Source organism: Myodes glareolus, chromosome 11, assembly GCF_982192425.1.
Source record: "Myodes glareolus chromosome 11, mMyoGla1.1, whole genome shotgun sequence".
NCBI classification, from domain to species: Eukaryota; Metazoa; Chordata; class Mammalia; order Rodentia; family Cricetidae; genus Myodes; species Myodes glareolus.
In genome coordinates, this window is record NC_142036.1 from 85293478 (window position 1) to 85310115 (window position 16638).

General features: G+C 38.4%; 1 protein-coding gene and 1 pseudogene across 1 annotated transcript in view; one reads left to right on the forward strand and one right to left on the reverse strand.

Moving 5' to 3' along the window:
• Crppa (CDP-L-ribitol pyrophosphorylase A) overlaps positions 1-16638 on the reverse strand; it is a 264403-nt gene that overhangs the window by 158135 nt on the left and 89630 nt on the right. The window contains exon 6 of the mRNA XM_048415838.3: positions 151-245. Within this exon, the coding sequence (XP_048271795.3) occupies positions 151-245 (95 nt within the window). The remainder of the gene's footprint in view (positions 1-150; positions 246-16638) is intronic.
• LOC125387973 (elongin-C pseudogene) lies at positions 11671-12008 on the forward strand (annotated as a pseudogene).

Genomic DNA, 16638 nt, shown 5'->3' on the forward strand with positions numbered 1-16638 from the left:
TGGAGCATGCTCCAATCATAGTACTGAGAAAATAGGGCAAGAGGAACTAGCAACATGAAATTTGAATGATTTGAGGGCTTTGTCAAGGAAGATACTTTCATACCACAAGAATCTGTGGCAGCCACTCCTGCCCAGTCTTTGAATACTTACATTTAGTTTCTTTTTTAGCACTTCCTTGAGAAGATGTCCTGCAGATTCTTCATCTTTTGTGTTCACAACCACACATATCTCTTGTGAAATTTTCTCTGAAATTAAAAGTACAAAATTTTTTAAACTTTATCATTCAAAGAAAGCATAGAACAAAGCCTTATTATCTAAAAACTTGTGGTTGCTTGATTTTCATCCCCCTTGAGTAACATGAGGGAGAGTCTAGTTTCAGGCCAGGTGGCCAGGTAGAGTAACCTGAGCTACATGCTGAGGCATCCTGAATTCTGTGTCCCAGCCAGGCCACTGTATCCTCACATCAAACACAATGCAGTAGATACCCATCAAGCACATAGATAAGCTCTTGGCTTACATTTTACAAGGACTAACTGGAAGTGACCATCATTTATGTGACCACTGCCAACCACTCGCGATCAGGAGGAATTTCCCTGATTCACAGATAGTCCCACTTATAGATAGCTATTTCCTTCAAACCATCCCCAGGTTTTCCCATTCAGAGTCTGTTGAAATGAAGTCAGCACAATCGATATACATACATTTAAATCCTTGGAAGGAAATGTGGCTCTCCAGCATCCTTGTAAATGCCTAGGAATGGTTTTTAAATGTTTCTCCTACACAAAAAGTTGAATGTATGACTACAAAGTAACCTGCCAACACAACAGTCAATGTGTCAGCACTACAATCACTTTTGACAAATTGATAAACTACATGTAATTAAGAATTGCTTCAAGTAAAAAGGTAACATATAAATTGTTCCCTCTTTGCTTTATTACATACTCCTATGCACGTATACCTACTCTGCTCAGTGTAAATTTCCAGTACCAAAACTAAAGCCAGAAGTCTTCTACCATTTTAAAACAAAAGTATACTAACGATTGAATTTTAATTATATTTGGTATTTATCCTAGACTGTATTTCAGCTATTCTAAATATAGAACTTTTACTTAGGAATCTTTCATTGCCACGTAAATTTTCCAATCAGTTTCTGTAATTTAGAGTTTTTAAAGAAATAACAATATTAAATATTAAATTTTTAATGATCATTATTCAGTCCCCAATTTCTTGATATTTTCCTTAATTATTCCAAACTAACAGTGGTTTATAGCATCTAACAGAGTTGTTTTACAGTTTGTTTTCAATGGTTCGTTGGTAATACTGTCAATTGACATTCTAATTTTATTTTCTATTTCAGTGAAAAAATATTTTTATCTGGATCTTGCAATAATTTTGTTAAATTTGTTTATAAGCTCGAGTCTTCTATATATACACTTCTAAACACAGGATAAAGTCTTTTCTCCTTGCTAAGTCATAATTGTATCTAATAATTTTTAAATAGAATTTTATTTTCTCATTAAATCTGTCATATTTATAAGAAATAGTTAAATTATTTAAAGGTCAGAAGTGGTTTTTTTTCTATTCTCTAGAAAAATGTATGAGATTGATATGATTTCTGTAATTTTTAGAGTTCATGAGTAGAGTTGCTGTTTTAATTATTAGTGCCCACTAGCTCTATTCTATATCAGTTTAAAATGTTGTGTTTGTCTCAAATCGTGGCCATGTAAATTTTTATGACTGTTAGCAAAGAGTGTTCATAATGACTTCAGTATTTACAGGAATTTAATGTTCCTTTTTTCATTTGGTGATAATTATTTAAGCCTTTAGTATTTGTCCTGATTATCCTTGCGAAAGTATTAGCTATTATATTAGCATTTTCTTGGAACAGTATTTGGAATTAGAGTGCTATGTAACAATATAAATGCATACGCCTAATCTATCACCCACTTAGCACACAGTTATGGGATGGGAAGTGAAAGACTCATATGGAAATAATAAAGCAAATGAAGCAAAGAATTGCCTGTCATGGATCTACAAGACCAGGTAAAAGCATGACAGCTTCCTGTGAGATTCTCGCATGCTTTAATCTTAAAAACATTAGAATAAAGTGTCCTTACTTTATAAAACAAATAAGATACAAAGACAAATACGTCAAACTATATTAATAATAAAAGGTATTAAAATTCCCATTAAAGATCATGAAAGCAAAACCTCCGTGAAGAGGATCTATCAAGATGTGAGACCAAGAAACGGTGAGAGACGGTAGTGCTCTCCGTGTGGCCAGCTCACATAAGAACGGTCCCACCGTCTGCTGACCACACAGTGGTCTGAGACACACCAGCTGTCATCTTACACTTTCTATGGACCATATGTATATGTCCTCTATTAAAAATGGCAATTTCACCATCTGCTCCTCCTCCGAGACCAGACTAATAGAAACCTCCAACTATCTCTTCGGACTGAAAGGCTCCATCTGGTGGACCATGGGAAGTCACTAGCCATGCTCTTGCCTATCTCCACGCTCTTCAGACCATGGGTTTGCTAACTCAGTGAGCTCCTAGCTTGAATTTTGGGAAGTTCTGACAGTGATCTGATACACAGCCAGATTGGAATCTCTGCTTAGCTGACACTAACTTTGTATAATTTGGGAATTATAAAAGCTTCCCCTCCTTACAAAATATGCAAATTGCCTACCGTAGCTGATTAGCCCCCCTCGAGCAGTGTAACTCTTTTGAGGTAATAGTTCAGTTTTCTTTAATCTTCTTACACAGTGTGGAGAAGGGTGAGTTTGGAAAGACATGGAGAGCCACCCATGCACTGGGTCTCTCTACTTCTGATGGGAAACTATGAAAGAAAATGAACCCCAAACAACCGGCACGTTTATCTGCGAGTCTCGTCAATGTTTCCGGTTTATCTGATTCTCCCAATACTCAAAAGATGACGTGTAAAAACAGCAACATGTTTAACAACTATAAGTATCAGGAACTGAACATGCATTTAATAATAAAGTCTTAGAAAAAGCCAATTCAATATCTGAGACGCTTCTGGAAGCATTAGGTCATTCCCTGGTAGTGTGTTCAAGTATGAACTGAGAAAAGACAATTTTTAAGAAAATCCAACAAATGTTCTACTGAGCAACATCACCAACTCCAATAAATCCAGTGAATGATTACGGGCCATTCTAGTTCTGGTCCACCTTACAACGAAATAGGGAGATGGCTCACTGGGAAAGACCGCTCACTGGGAAAAACCACACCCTGTAAAAGCATGAGGGCCTGAGTTTGAATTCCCAACACCATATAAAAACCCAGGAATGGACTGGCAGAAACAGGACAGTTCCTGAGCCTTGTCTGACTCCAGCTTTAGTGAGAGACCCTATGTCAAAGGAATAAGGCAAAGTGTGAGAAAACAGAACACTGGAGGACTTTTTCTGGCCTCTATCCACGCATGGGCACAGGTATATACATACACACACATACTCACCACACATACACAGGTACACATACACCCCACACTGACAAATATGTACACACACAAATATATACACACTTAGACACATGTACACAGACACATCACAAACATATACAAACGCAACACACATGCATACATACACACCCCACACATACATACATGCCACACAAGTAAACACACAAACACGTGTGTACACATACACACAACACATACAAACATTTATACATATATACCCCTATACACAAATATACATACATGCACACATGTATGCATGCATATCATACACACACGTACACATGTATGCATACATATCATATACACAAACATGCACACACACATACATTTTAATTTTTTTCTGTATGAAAATCTCCAACTTCTGACCTGTGTACTTACATGTGCACAGGCATAAACCAACACAAATATACACAAACACACACACACATACATGTACAAATGTTTTTTAAATTCGTATGAATGTATCTGATGCATGAAAACTAATTAATACAATGAATATGTCATAACTCACACCCTTTCCAGAACACGTGCAGTCAGTATCAGAAGTTGCGGTTAGGAAGAACCTGTAACTACTTTTGCCTTCTCTTGTCTTAGAAAAAATATAACTCTGAATCTGATCAAGCTCCAGGATCCAGTTGCTAAATTATCAAAGACAAAGAAACACATAACACTTAACCACACATGACTAGCAGGTATCAATATTCAGATAACCTGCAGGCCAAAACAAAAGATAAACATCTTTTAAGAAGCATATCAGGATACATCAAATAAATTTAAAATGTCATTTGTTTCAAAAACAACACATAAAATGTGATAAGAAAACTGGGCATGGTAGCACAAGGTTATCATTCACACTCTTGGAAAGCTGAATGCCATGAATTCAAGGATGCCTGGGCCACATACATAGCAAGTATCAGTTCAGCTGGGGCTACCTGGCAAGAAACCACCTCAAACAAAACCTGTGATAAAAAGAGGCAGGCACAGTGGCACCTGCCTGTATTCTCAGTGTGAGATGGGCGGATTACAGGTTCAAGGTTCCAGAATGAGACCATTCGTACATACAGATCCAGTGAAGAGGTTAGTGAGGAAATTATCGCCAATGTGGACGACTTCTACTTGACTTGACTAAGACTGTAAGGGTTTGTGGGAAACGACAGCCTGGATATGCATTAGTCCTTTTACCCACACTGATTCCGCTTCTACTCATTCAGAAAGTACCTTGGGCTAGGGAGACAGCTTAGTTAGCAAAGTGCTCATCACAGAGCATGACGACCTCTGGGACCGACCCTAAACAGTCCTGGGAGGGAGGAAAGGAGAGGCAGAGATAGGTGAACCCTAGAACTCAAGGGCTGACCAGTCTTGTCAGCTAGTGAGCTACCTGAAGATCCACAGGGGAGAGCAACTGAGGAAACACTAAAGGTTGATTTCTGGGCTACATAAAATGTGATTTTTTTTTCGATTTGGATAGATTTTTTTCAGTTCTAAAACTACTGTTTGATTCCTTGCATTTCTAATGTCTTCGAGATCTTTTCTGTTTCAAGAGCATTGTTAGTGTAGCGCTTCCTCCACTGGTGCTTTAAAGTATCTGTTGATAACCACGGGAGAGGAGAAATTCCACCTGTCTTCTCGTGCTCACCCTTGAACATGCTTTCCTCTAAACAATCCTGTGTCAGTGGTGGCCGTGACAGTGCCAGTACCTGGGGGCAGAGCAGACCCTGAATAATCTTCGAGGGGTTCATTCCCCACTGATGGGAAATTGTAGCGGCTCTGAAGTGTGGGTGAACACGTTACTGCTCCTTCTTCCTCTCCTGCTCTGGACATAACAGCGTCACTGAAAATGTGAAGAAGTGTGGCAAGGTCTCATATTTTCCAGGAGAATGTTGAGCAGGGGAAAGGGGCGGGAGGAGTATGGTGGTAGAACAGCATGGGCTATTTATAAACTCCGTTCCAAGGTGCCCCCTGAGCTGCACACAAATTGATCTGAACCAAAATGTCATGCCGCAAACTTTCAGAGTGGGGGGTAAGTGATAAACAAGTTACTTTACAGGCTACTGAGCAGAAGCATGGAAGACTGATCCAATAAAACCATAGTAACTTTGAGAGATACGATGGACACTTGGAAAAACAACACAAGATGGCTAAAACTGGGGCTTTCAGGAACTGCTTGAATTTGCTACTGAAACACTGGTCATTTGAAAAGGACCCAAATTTTACAACAGACTATCTGGATAGTATCTCATATTCAGAATATTAATACAAATAATGGTATTTGGCTTCCAGAGAACTGGGCAAGTCTGAACTCCCAGGGAAAAACAGTGAGTCTAGGTAATTTTCCTGGGCTCACACATACATGGTGGGATAATCTGTCAAATGTTTTAAAACAGCAATTAAGGAAGTGGTACACTAAATAACGGGCCTTAAAATATGATGTGATATCCCATGTGATACTCATTCAAGAAGGTTAAACTTAAGTGATATTCTAACAAAAATCTCCTGTGAGCAAAGGAATGTATAGTCAATAAACCTGAGCAGTTACGAAGGAAGACAAAATTTAATTTGCGATTCTTCTATCCCTTCAGATAAATAAAGCAAACACTAGCAACACTTGGTTAGTTCTAGAGGAAAGAGAAAGCAGGGCTACCCGGTCAGCTTTCTAGGGCACTTCAAGTTCATTCCTCCAGGCCTCCTTTGCTACTGGACTGGCCTCTCCTATCAAAGCTCTGGAGCTCACAGGTAAATAAGAACTATATCTAATACACAGGTTGGCATTTCTGAAAGATATTTGGTATTGAAGCTCTATCCTATTCAAAGTGAGGTCAGTGTCTTCCACATTCTGTTGAGGTCTGGGAATCAGAACCTAATTTTACGTTCTACTTTCTATCCCTCAAAGATTAAGAGTGGCCTTAAACAGACTCACAAGTGAGGAAAAATGAGCGCCCACACCTATAGCTCTAGCACTGGAGGGGTTAAGGCAGAAACACCGTGAGGTCAAAGTCAGCCTGGGCTCCATAAGGAGACCCTCTATCCAGGGAGAAAAGGAGAAAATAGAAAGTGGCAGCAGTGCTGAGCCTGAAGACATCTCTCGGTCACCTCTTACGGTTTCTTATCATCAGGAAGATGAAGGTGGAAGGTGGGAAGCAAACAAGAGGAAAACAATCTGTGAGCCATCATTACAGGACACCAGTACACACGGGCTTGCAAGAGCATTAAATACAAACACGTGACAATGTCAGCATAGTCTCCTGTGGAGAAAGCTACCCTGATCTGTGCACATTGAAACTCAAGCCCAATCCCACTGATGCAGATTTTTAAAAAGACGTTGTATATAATCAGATCGCAAGCACGCTTAAAATGAGACACAAGGTGCCAGATGACACTCCTACCTTAGAAAGGAGTGTAAGATGCGGGCATGTGGCATCCTGTCTTCACAAACACTGTAGTGGAAACCACACACACGTTTTGCTATTTTCTGGTAGCATATTATTTTCCCTTTTCAGCATGTATTCATTTTGAATTCAGAAAAGAAAGTTTGAAAGAAATATTCTCTTCTAAGGTTCAAGTTACGACCATGTACTTTAGAAAAAAAAACTTTCATTACTTTGAATATACATGTTTTACCTGGGTTTGGGGCTTTTCATACTACTACTCCAGAGGAAAGCACAGGTGGCTGGCATCCATCTGTTATTATCTTATTTGATGCTTAGTAACTCACTACGACCTTTGACATTTTTGAAAATGACAGATTTCTTTGCCTGTCCTTGAACAAACATTTAGCTGATGACAAAGTAAGAAAATTACAAGATTAAACAAGCAAGAAAACTCCATTTTCTCTAATCTTGATCCAAATATTTAGCTTTCTAATTTACATCTTTCTTAACAATAACTTGCTGAAGAAACCAAGTTCCTTTTAAATTATGTTACGGCCATCCTATTCTCATTAACGCAAGCTTGACGCAAATGTTTTTGACGCAAATGTTCTCACATATTCAAACAAGATACCAGCACAGCACTGTTTTCAAGACAGTAAAGAACAAAACCTATTATGTACAAAGAAGAGTTGGTATTAATGGGGGAATGTGGAAAATTAAGTATCAGTCAAAAGCCAGAAACATCAAAACAGCAAGGTTTTTGAGTAAATCTTAGCTGACACTTTGCATTGTCCAAGAAAACATGGTTAATATGAGTGGTGCCCTCACTGAGACATTAACAAGGGACCTCTGACAAGGACATACCACAGATGTAGAGAGGACCACTTGTACCCAGTGGAAACCTGACTGCCCCTTGCTCATCTTTTCAACTTCATTCAAAAGTTTCAAAAGAATTTTATACTTAAAAATCACAATGCTAAGCAAGCACGAAAGGATGCTTACAAAGAAACCATCCATTTTCCATGTGCGTAAAACACCAAAGCCAACACAATAAGTCCTAAGTTTCCACAATGCTGATCCAAATTTGTTCATATGTAATTTATCTTATTCCTTCCAGTCAAGGCCCACTCAAAAGCATCTCTACATCCTTTCATGTGCGTGTACACATGAATTCAAATGCTTTCCTATCAGCTGAGCCTTTTGACAATGTGAAGGAGAAACAAGAGTGAGAACACAGACTCGATTTCCTTAATATTGTGTGAGAAAGGCGCCTATACATTGAAGTCCAACTGCAAAGCAGGGACTACATTTTCCAAATAAAATGGACAATTATTAGTCAGTAAAAGAAGTTCCATTTCAGAAAAATCAATTGCCCTTACACATAAAACAGAGGGAAAACAATAAACGATGACCAGGAAAAAGACACAGATCTTTATATGAATTAATATTAACCAATTCTAACTAAAAGCAGCTAAAAATGATTTTCAATTTTAGCTTCTCTTTTTGTATTTTTATATAAAGCATTATAGGAAAAGAGGCACCATGAGCCATTTTTATAGCATAAGTTTACTCAAGCTTGTAAAATTATAACCAAGAAAGAATAAAATGAAATTTTATAACACTCTTCAGTCACAAAACTGAATTATTAGTCTTGCTGAAGGGCAATATTGAAAAAAATCAATAAGCTCTTTTAATGAAGGAATTCCATAGGGGCTCTCTTCTTAGAAAAGTTTCAGAATATTGACCCTTTGGCCAAGATACAGTCAGCATATTAAATCAAGTGTGGTTTGGGAGTGTTTGTACGGCTTGTGTACATGTAGATAAAATGCGCTGGCACTGGCGTCTGTTGCCACTTTAACATCCTTGGGGTTTGTCTGGACATGCAGAGCAGGCTTGGGTGGGCTCAGCCAGCTTGTGGCAGGGTGGGAAATACAGTACTTCTTTGTTCGGTGGATGTTTATGAACATATCAGTCAGCCCAGGGTTTTGTTGTACTAATTAATCACACAGCTCTGAAAAGATTGTTTTCATTTTCACTCAGAGTAAAAGCTGGAAAGAGTTAAACACTAAATAACACAGCCCAAATTTAACACGCTACCTTAGGAAAAGGAAATGCTGGGGTTACATGGTTTTATGTAAGTGTAACAGTAATTTGTAATTAGCAGTATTTTGGGCAAGACAGCCATGAGAATGCCACCCTCTCTATATCTTTCCCACTAACCATGGCATGCCAAAAGTAGGAACCCATGTAAGCAATGATGCTAAGTTAAATCAAGTTAAAAATTAGCAGCAGAAGAAAATTAGATTGGGAACTTTATGCCTCTTTGGAGCTATGAGTCATATGCTTGTATGAAATAAAAAACCTAAGTCCAATATTAATGAAATGAGATTTTGTTTTCCTAGCAATGAAATTTCCATATTAAACCAAAGATGTTGACTTGATTATAAATTAAGATGGACCAAATAGCCATTATTCCAGTAAGTAGTAAATCTGCTAGTAGAAAACAGTGTTGCATCTGACATAAGACTTTTTTATTTATCATAGATAAATTTTATGATGTGAAAAATGCTAAAGAAACAAGAAAGAAGTCACATGAAAGTAGTTGCTACCCATTAAGAATTAGTATTCAAGAGGGAAATAGCTGGAATATACCAAATTACAGAATATTCAGCAATCATTACAACATGGGAAAAGTTACAAGGTCTACCCTAAGTTAGAAAGGTGTTATCAACAGAGCAGATTAATAAAAATAAAACTTAAAATTCTAAACACTGTACAACTAATCGTTTTTAGCCTACTATTCTGCCCTGTGGTTTTTATTTCTGCTCTCTCACTGGCACGATCATTTAGTTATTGTCCATTTTTCTGAACATCTATGATGCAAGCAGCACCAGGTACTTTCTAGAAAAACACTGGAAGGCAAGATCTTTGTTCACCAGAAGATCAGCTAAAGGCACAGTCCTGATTCAGAGGCATAAAAGTTGGGCAGGGTTAATTTAGAAACCACCAGGGTGTCCACTGAGAAGGCTGTGGGATCCAAAATTGGTACCACTCTAGTGAACCTAGGAGGATGCAGCCAAAAATGAAGCAGACTAAAAGTCTCAGGCAATAGCCACCTTTATTCAGGGCCTCAGGTAATTTATATTCTGAAGACACTCTGGGAGTTAAGCAAGGTCAAATGGGCAAAGTTCACTTGAGTTCAAGCTGCATACAGTCACAGAAGCAAGATCACATGGATTTAGGTTCTACAGAACAAGTCATGCTTAGAAACATCATCCTTGTAATAATAGGTAAGGTGAAGTTAGTCTAAAACAAAACCACTCTCATTCCTACACTTGGGAGGGGCACGAAAGCACATCCAAGAGCAATCTACGCTATGGAGGAACAGACTCATCTGTTCGTGTGACCTCTTCTCACAAGTTCAGAATTCTCCTCACACAGCTACATTCACAGACTGTGTCCAAACCCAAGATAAACTCTCATGCTTGGCAAGTGGGTCTGCACAGTTGGCAATGAAAAGAAGACACGAGCCCAAAATTTGGTATATAGATAATGTGGACCTATATTTGAATCATAGAGAATATTCTTAACAATTTTGCTTCCATCTCAATCTTCCAACCAGTAAATTGGCAGAAGCAGATTTATTTGAAGAACAAATGAACTAATTTATATGAGATGCCTGACATGTGTGTTGTGTGCCCTCAAACAGCATACATATATCATACTAGTTCTGCATTGCATAGAGATGGATAGACAGACAGACCAAATCCAGCTGTGCATCTTTTGCAAGCAAAAAAAGAAGTAAGGTGGGAGGTGAAGGACGTATATTCTTATTACTTTAAATCTTCAAGGAAAAAATACTACACCTGTATCTGTTATCATACAATTATTAAACCTAACGCAATAACAACAGACACAAAGGAAACAAAACAGTAGATATTCCTTACATACTTACTGAACTATGATCTGAAACAGATTCAACACATATTAACACTGTTAGCAACACTGAAATCCATAAAATTCTTAAAATAAAAATATTTATTTTGGTATACAATTTTGTGACAAATTAGTCCTGAACTTAAAATAACTAGAAACATTATGACATTTATCACATTGTACATAAATATTTATGTATTTTAAGTTTCATTTTGTGGTAAATCAAATCCCACTGCTGATATAACATAATAAATAATGTGTTTTCAGGTGTCCTAAACAAAAGGTGAACATTTTTTTTTTCCAGAGGACATGGTAATTAAATGAAAATCTGAGTTCCAAGCACAGGATACCTTCCTATGACTTTCTCAGAGGACACCAAAGCAGCACAGACTATTTCCATTGCTCTTAGTTGCCTACCGTAACTAGAAGGTTGATCAAGACACAACACATTTTGGTTATGGAACTTAAAGAAATCATATTGAAACTGATTTGAAAACTTTGCTCCTGGTGCTAGCTTCCATAGCATCAGAAGTTGTTATACAGACCACTGAAGAAAAGGCATTAATAGTCCTACCCCATTTTGGACCCCAAACGATACACTATCAACTCACCAGGCAACAAGTGTACACTGTGCATTAGTGGCATGGAGGTAGTGAGGGTAACCAACCAGTTTTGATTGGATCTGAAGCCTCCTCCACTGCAGAAAATTCATGTGTGGCACTACAAAACTTTGCAGAAGTTCATTGCTCAGGAGAGATCTCGCATGTGTTGCAGACAGTGGTTGTGAGTCAATGAAAGCAGTTTCTTCCTGTGCCTCTGAACCCCTGGTAGAAACTATTAAAGTCCTTGTGGGATCACCGTAGAATTTTATAAGAACATAATGAATAGGGAGAAGAAAACCTATGGTGACTGTGAAAGCCCTGATGCCATGTATGTCAAATTAATATCTTCTAAATGTCATAAATTTATTGTAAAAATATCACATATCCTAACATCATGAACAATAAAGTTCATGCTGAGTGGGCCAGGGCAGTTTTCTGAGAATGAAACTAATGAGGTCAATTTTAGAGAGATCCTTCACACCTGTTATTGAAAGTTTCTGCATATTTTACCTTCATCATCTGGTCAACTAAGAGCTACTCTGAGATCCCCAAATTCCATATTGCACCAGAAATTGCACTGGAACTCATGATGGTTGCAAACTTCCTAGATTGCTAAATAAAGTAAATTATTCTTTAAAAAGTTTATTGTTCAGGAACTCACAGGTCCTAGTTAATAATATACTAGTATTGTCTATTCAAATAGGAAAGTTGCCAAAGAATCTTCCACATATTTCTGCTAATTCTCATATATTAGTTCAGTTTTCAATCTTTTCCAGAGAAGTCTCTTTTTAAAATGGGCAGAATACAATACAGAAACTCACTACTCACCAAAGACCTAAGAATACTTGTCAAATTAGTACTCATCCTAAATAGAATACTCATGAGGTAGATTACCCTACCTCAATGACTCAGGGAAAATCTTGGAAAATAAAGATAACAAAGCAAGAGAAAAAATATGGGGAGGAGTTCTAAGAAATGCTAACTATCTCTAGACATAAGATGGACATTGCACTCAAGAACTCATTGTAGCCATAATTACCTGCACAAACCCTGCACAAAGTCAAGTAAAGAATATCAGTTTCCAGGTGGTGGTGGCGCACGCCTTTAATCCAAGCACTCAGAAGGCAGAGGTCGGTGAATCTCTGTGAGTTTAAGGCCAGCCTGGTGTACAGAGGGAGTTCCAGGGCAGCCAGGACTACACGGAAAAAAACATGTCTTGAAAAAGAAGAGGAAAAGGAGGAAGAACAAGAGGAAGAAGAGGAAGAAGGAGGAGGAGGAAGAGGAGGAGGAGAAGGAGAAGAGGAAGAGGAAGAAGAAGAAGAAGAAGAAGAAGAAGAAGAAGAAGAGGAAGAGGAAGAGGAAGAGGAAGAGGAAGAGGAAGAGGAAGAAGAAGAAGAGGAAGAAGAAGAGGAGGAGGAGAAAAAGAAGAGGAGGAGGAGGAATCAACATTCCAACAAGCAAAACTAACTGCATACAGAGTTAAAAGGGCAATAAGAGGAAAGTAAACAAGAATATAGATGTGAAAAGAGGGATGTGTTGGGAAGGTATCTAGGGGAGTGAAGTAGAGAGTTCGGGGTGGGTATGACCAAGATGCATTTTATGCATGCAGGAACTATCCAAGAATAAATAAAAATATTGTAGAAAAATTATGTACATTAGCTTCTGAACATACAAAAGTACAGGTAACCTATGGGTTGCATATATAAAGAATCTGAGCACCTACTTAAGGCAGAAGAAATAAAGCATGTAAGGCAGAGCCTTATGTTTTAGAATGTATTTTCCATCATTCTCAAGTAAGTTGTTACCTAGAACACTAAAATTTATTACAATATAGAAACCATACACTACCTATGTCATTGATTTGGGAGTTATAAAGAACTATAGATAAAATGCTCCAAATAATACTCAACACAAAACTAGAGCCCAATGTGCTAGGAATCAGTGCTCATAAGTACATTGTGAAGCCAGCCTGTGACCCCATATACTCAAGAGGCCACCGCAGGAAGGAAGATTGCAAGCTAAAGGACAGCTCTGATAACTTAGAGAGACCCCATGTCAGAATAAAAAGCAGAAAGAGGGCTGGGAACATAGGTCAGTTGTAGACCACTTGACCAGCATGTTTAAGACCATCATTGCTTGGATACAATCCCAAGTACAAATAAATTAAAATATATAAACCACAAAACAACTTTAACCATTTATGAAATGAGTTTCTTAATTGCATATCACAATTGGGCTAAGAAAGGGCTGTTCACACAGCTGTTAAGCCCTGACTGTATCTGTGAGGGAGCTAGAGTTTCTGGAAGAGATCAGCAAAAATGGTCAGACTAAACAAACACATGGCCTCATCAACATGGAGACAACAGCATGCAGTCTGTCCAAGGTCTCATGAGAACTGCAAGATGGAACGGCTAGAAGGGAGGGTTCTCCCTCTTTGAAGCTGGAATGTCCATCTTATACATTTGGCTTCGGTCTCAGTGCAAACAACAAAGGCTGTCTTAGTTCTTTGGTCTTTGGGTTTTGGTGGAAACAACCACCGATTTCCTTGACTCTCCAGCTTGCTGGTTATGGACTGACTGCTTAGAAAGACAGTGAAGATTAAGGGACATAGAAAAGGGGAGGAGCGCCTCACTCACAGGCCTGGATTCCAAGCAATTGTGAATCAAGAATTCAACACAGTTAATGTTATGTGCTCTGAAGGTTGTTAAAGTGAAGATAATACTCATCTATATACAGAACCCTAAAATAGCAATGAAACATACTCCAGGCATACAAATGCCCCCAAGTATTGCCTTATTCCTCTCCCAGATATTATCTGGGAGTCTCACAAGCAAGACTATTAACTTTTGTTGACAGTGGAAACATCTTAACTAACTTCCCATGAAATTCTTGTGATCTTGAGTTTTACAGTACCAAATGCAATTTGTCCTTCTGTCCTTTTGTCTGCATATCTCAGGAACCACCCAATGATCTTATTTAAGTTCCTTAGCAACTTTGAAAAGATAGAACTTCAAAACATATTGACATTAAAAACATGAGAAGCCCACACCCACACTGGGGTTGGACCCCTTCCCTGAATACTTTCTACTAAACCATGACCTAAACACCTCTTATAAACTCCAATTCTGTTTAATACTGACTTGTTCTAAAATTCTTTCTGCAGCAAAGTCAAGAATCTAAACTTCACCTTAGAGGGGAATTCGGAAAGGACCTCTCTTAGGGTGGCAGCAGGCAGTTCCACGGATTTATGTTTCTGGCCTATCTTCCTACCACTGCTGAGTTGAATTTCTTCCTGCAGTCTCTACTGTGTGTATCATATTGCTTTCCCTGAAAATGTGATGGATAAAGTTATGTTTTAAATTTCAATTACTGTGCCTAAAAGACCCATAAAACAAAATTGCCTCTAACATTCATGCCCCTTGCATGAATAGACACTTCGTGAAATACTGGAGGCTTTGCTTTTGTAAGATAACAAGTCACACATTCTCCCTCACCTGAATAAACTTGTTTGACCCAACTGCACAAATTATGCACCATCACATGGGAGGTCATGGGCAGGAAACAATGTCAGGATGTATGCCTGGCCCTGAATGGATGTAGACAGGAAGTACTCAGGCAGGAAGCACGTTAGGATAGGTGCTTTTCCCTGATTGGACCTGGAGGGAATGCATAGCCTTGTTGGTTTGCATTTTTACACCTCTGTAAAAATGGGGCTTGTCACCATTTCCTGGGAATCCCAGAATGCACCTGACCAGAGTCCATCATCCTGACCAGTATTTCATTAAAGCTTGCTTCAAATTTTGCTTAAAATTGTGGTAGTGGTCTTATTCCCTCTCGACCAATGAAATTAATAGATTACCCCACTTGATAAACCTGAAAAAGGTAAGCCTGAGAATAGTAATTTTTAATAAACTTCTGCTAACCACAGTACATTTAAAAATTTGCATGTCTGTGTATAGACAAAAAGTACATGTGGATGTGCAGGTATGCATAAGTCACGTATGTATATGTCATGCATGTATAAATCACGCATGTATATGTCGCATGTGTATAAACCATGTATATATAAGCCATGTACATATAGGCCATGTGTGTATGAACCACATACATATAGGCCAGATGTGTATAAGCATCATTTGTATAGGCCACGTGTGTATAGATCATGTATGTGTAGGTCACATGTGTACAGGGTATTTGTGTATAGGTCATGCATGTATAGGCCATGTAGTGGGTTCCATGAACAGTTGCTCTCACCAAACCTGAGCTCACCTAGGCTCGCTTTCCAGTGAGCTTCAAGGATCCTCCCATCTGTCTCCCCAGCACTGGAACTGTAAGCGAATACTACCATGCTCTGCTACATCTCACAACTTCAAAAATTTAAAAGGAAAACTCCAAAAGCTCTCTCTCCTGTTTCTCAAAGTACTTCAGTTATCAGTGTTGGTATTTAGTATAAGCCCTGAAGAAGGAAGTAATCGTGAGTGAATAAAAATACATTTGGAGTTGGAATATGATAGCAAGATTCCAAACTTATAATGCAGAAAACTAGCTTTGATAGATGTGGCCTATAGGAGACGATACGGGGCAGCCTAGAAAAATGCCTCTTGAATGTGATGTACAATGCAATTACCTAAGCTTCTTATGAGAAACAGATTCTGCTCCAAAGGGAGGTACTGAATAAAGACAAAAATCTTAGGGTATGAGGAAATCACATGACCGCCGGCCTGGCTGCATACAGGGTATGAAGGCCACAGAGATGTGGACCTATGTAAGCCCAGTGAGATCAGAATCTCCTCTGGGGTATTTTTTAAAAACACAAGCCTTATAGAAACAGGAAACTCTTGAGTTTACAATTACACCTAACCAGATCACATCACTCTCCCAGGATAAAATAGAACACTTTGAAAATATGTTAGAAACTGTTACCTAAAGAAGAAAACAGCATAAAATAAGATTTTTGCATATTTGCTGCTATGATATGTGTGGGGAAAGTATGACAACATGAAGAACTGGCAGCTGAGACCCTCAACTACTTATTCTCACATCACACCACTACTGTACTTAAGCAATGCAGAACTTACTTGGAAGTAAAATCAAACCAAGTTTTCTATGTCTTTGTGTTAAAGACTTAGACAAGAACAGTATGGCTTAGTCAGCCAGTCACAAAGAAGTATTTACACATCGCCTGACAGATAATGTAAATGTATGTCAACTTCTTGATGAATGGTTATAGATTAACTATTTACAAA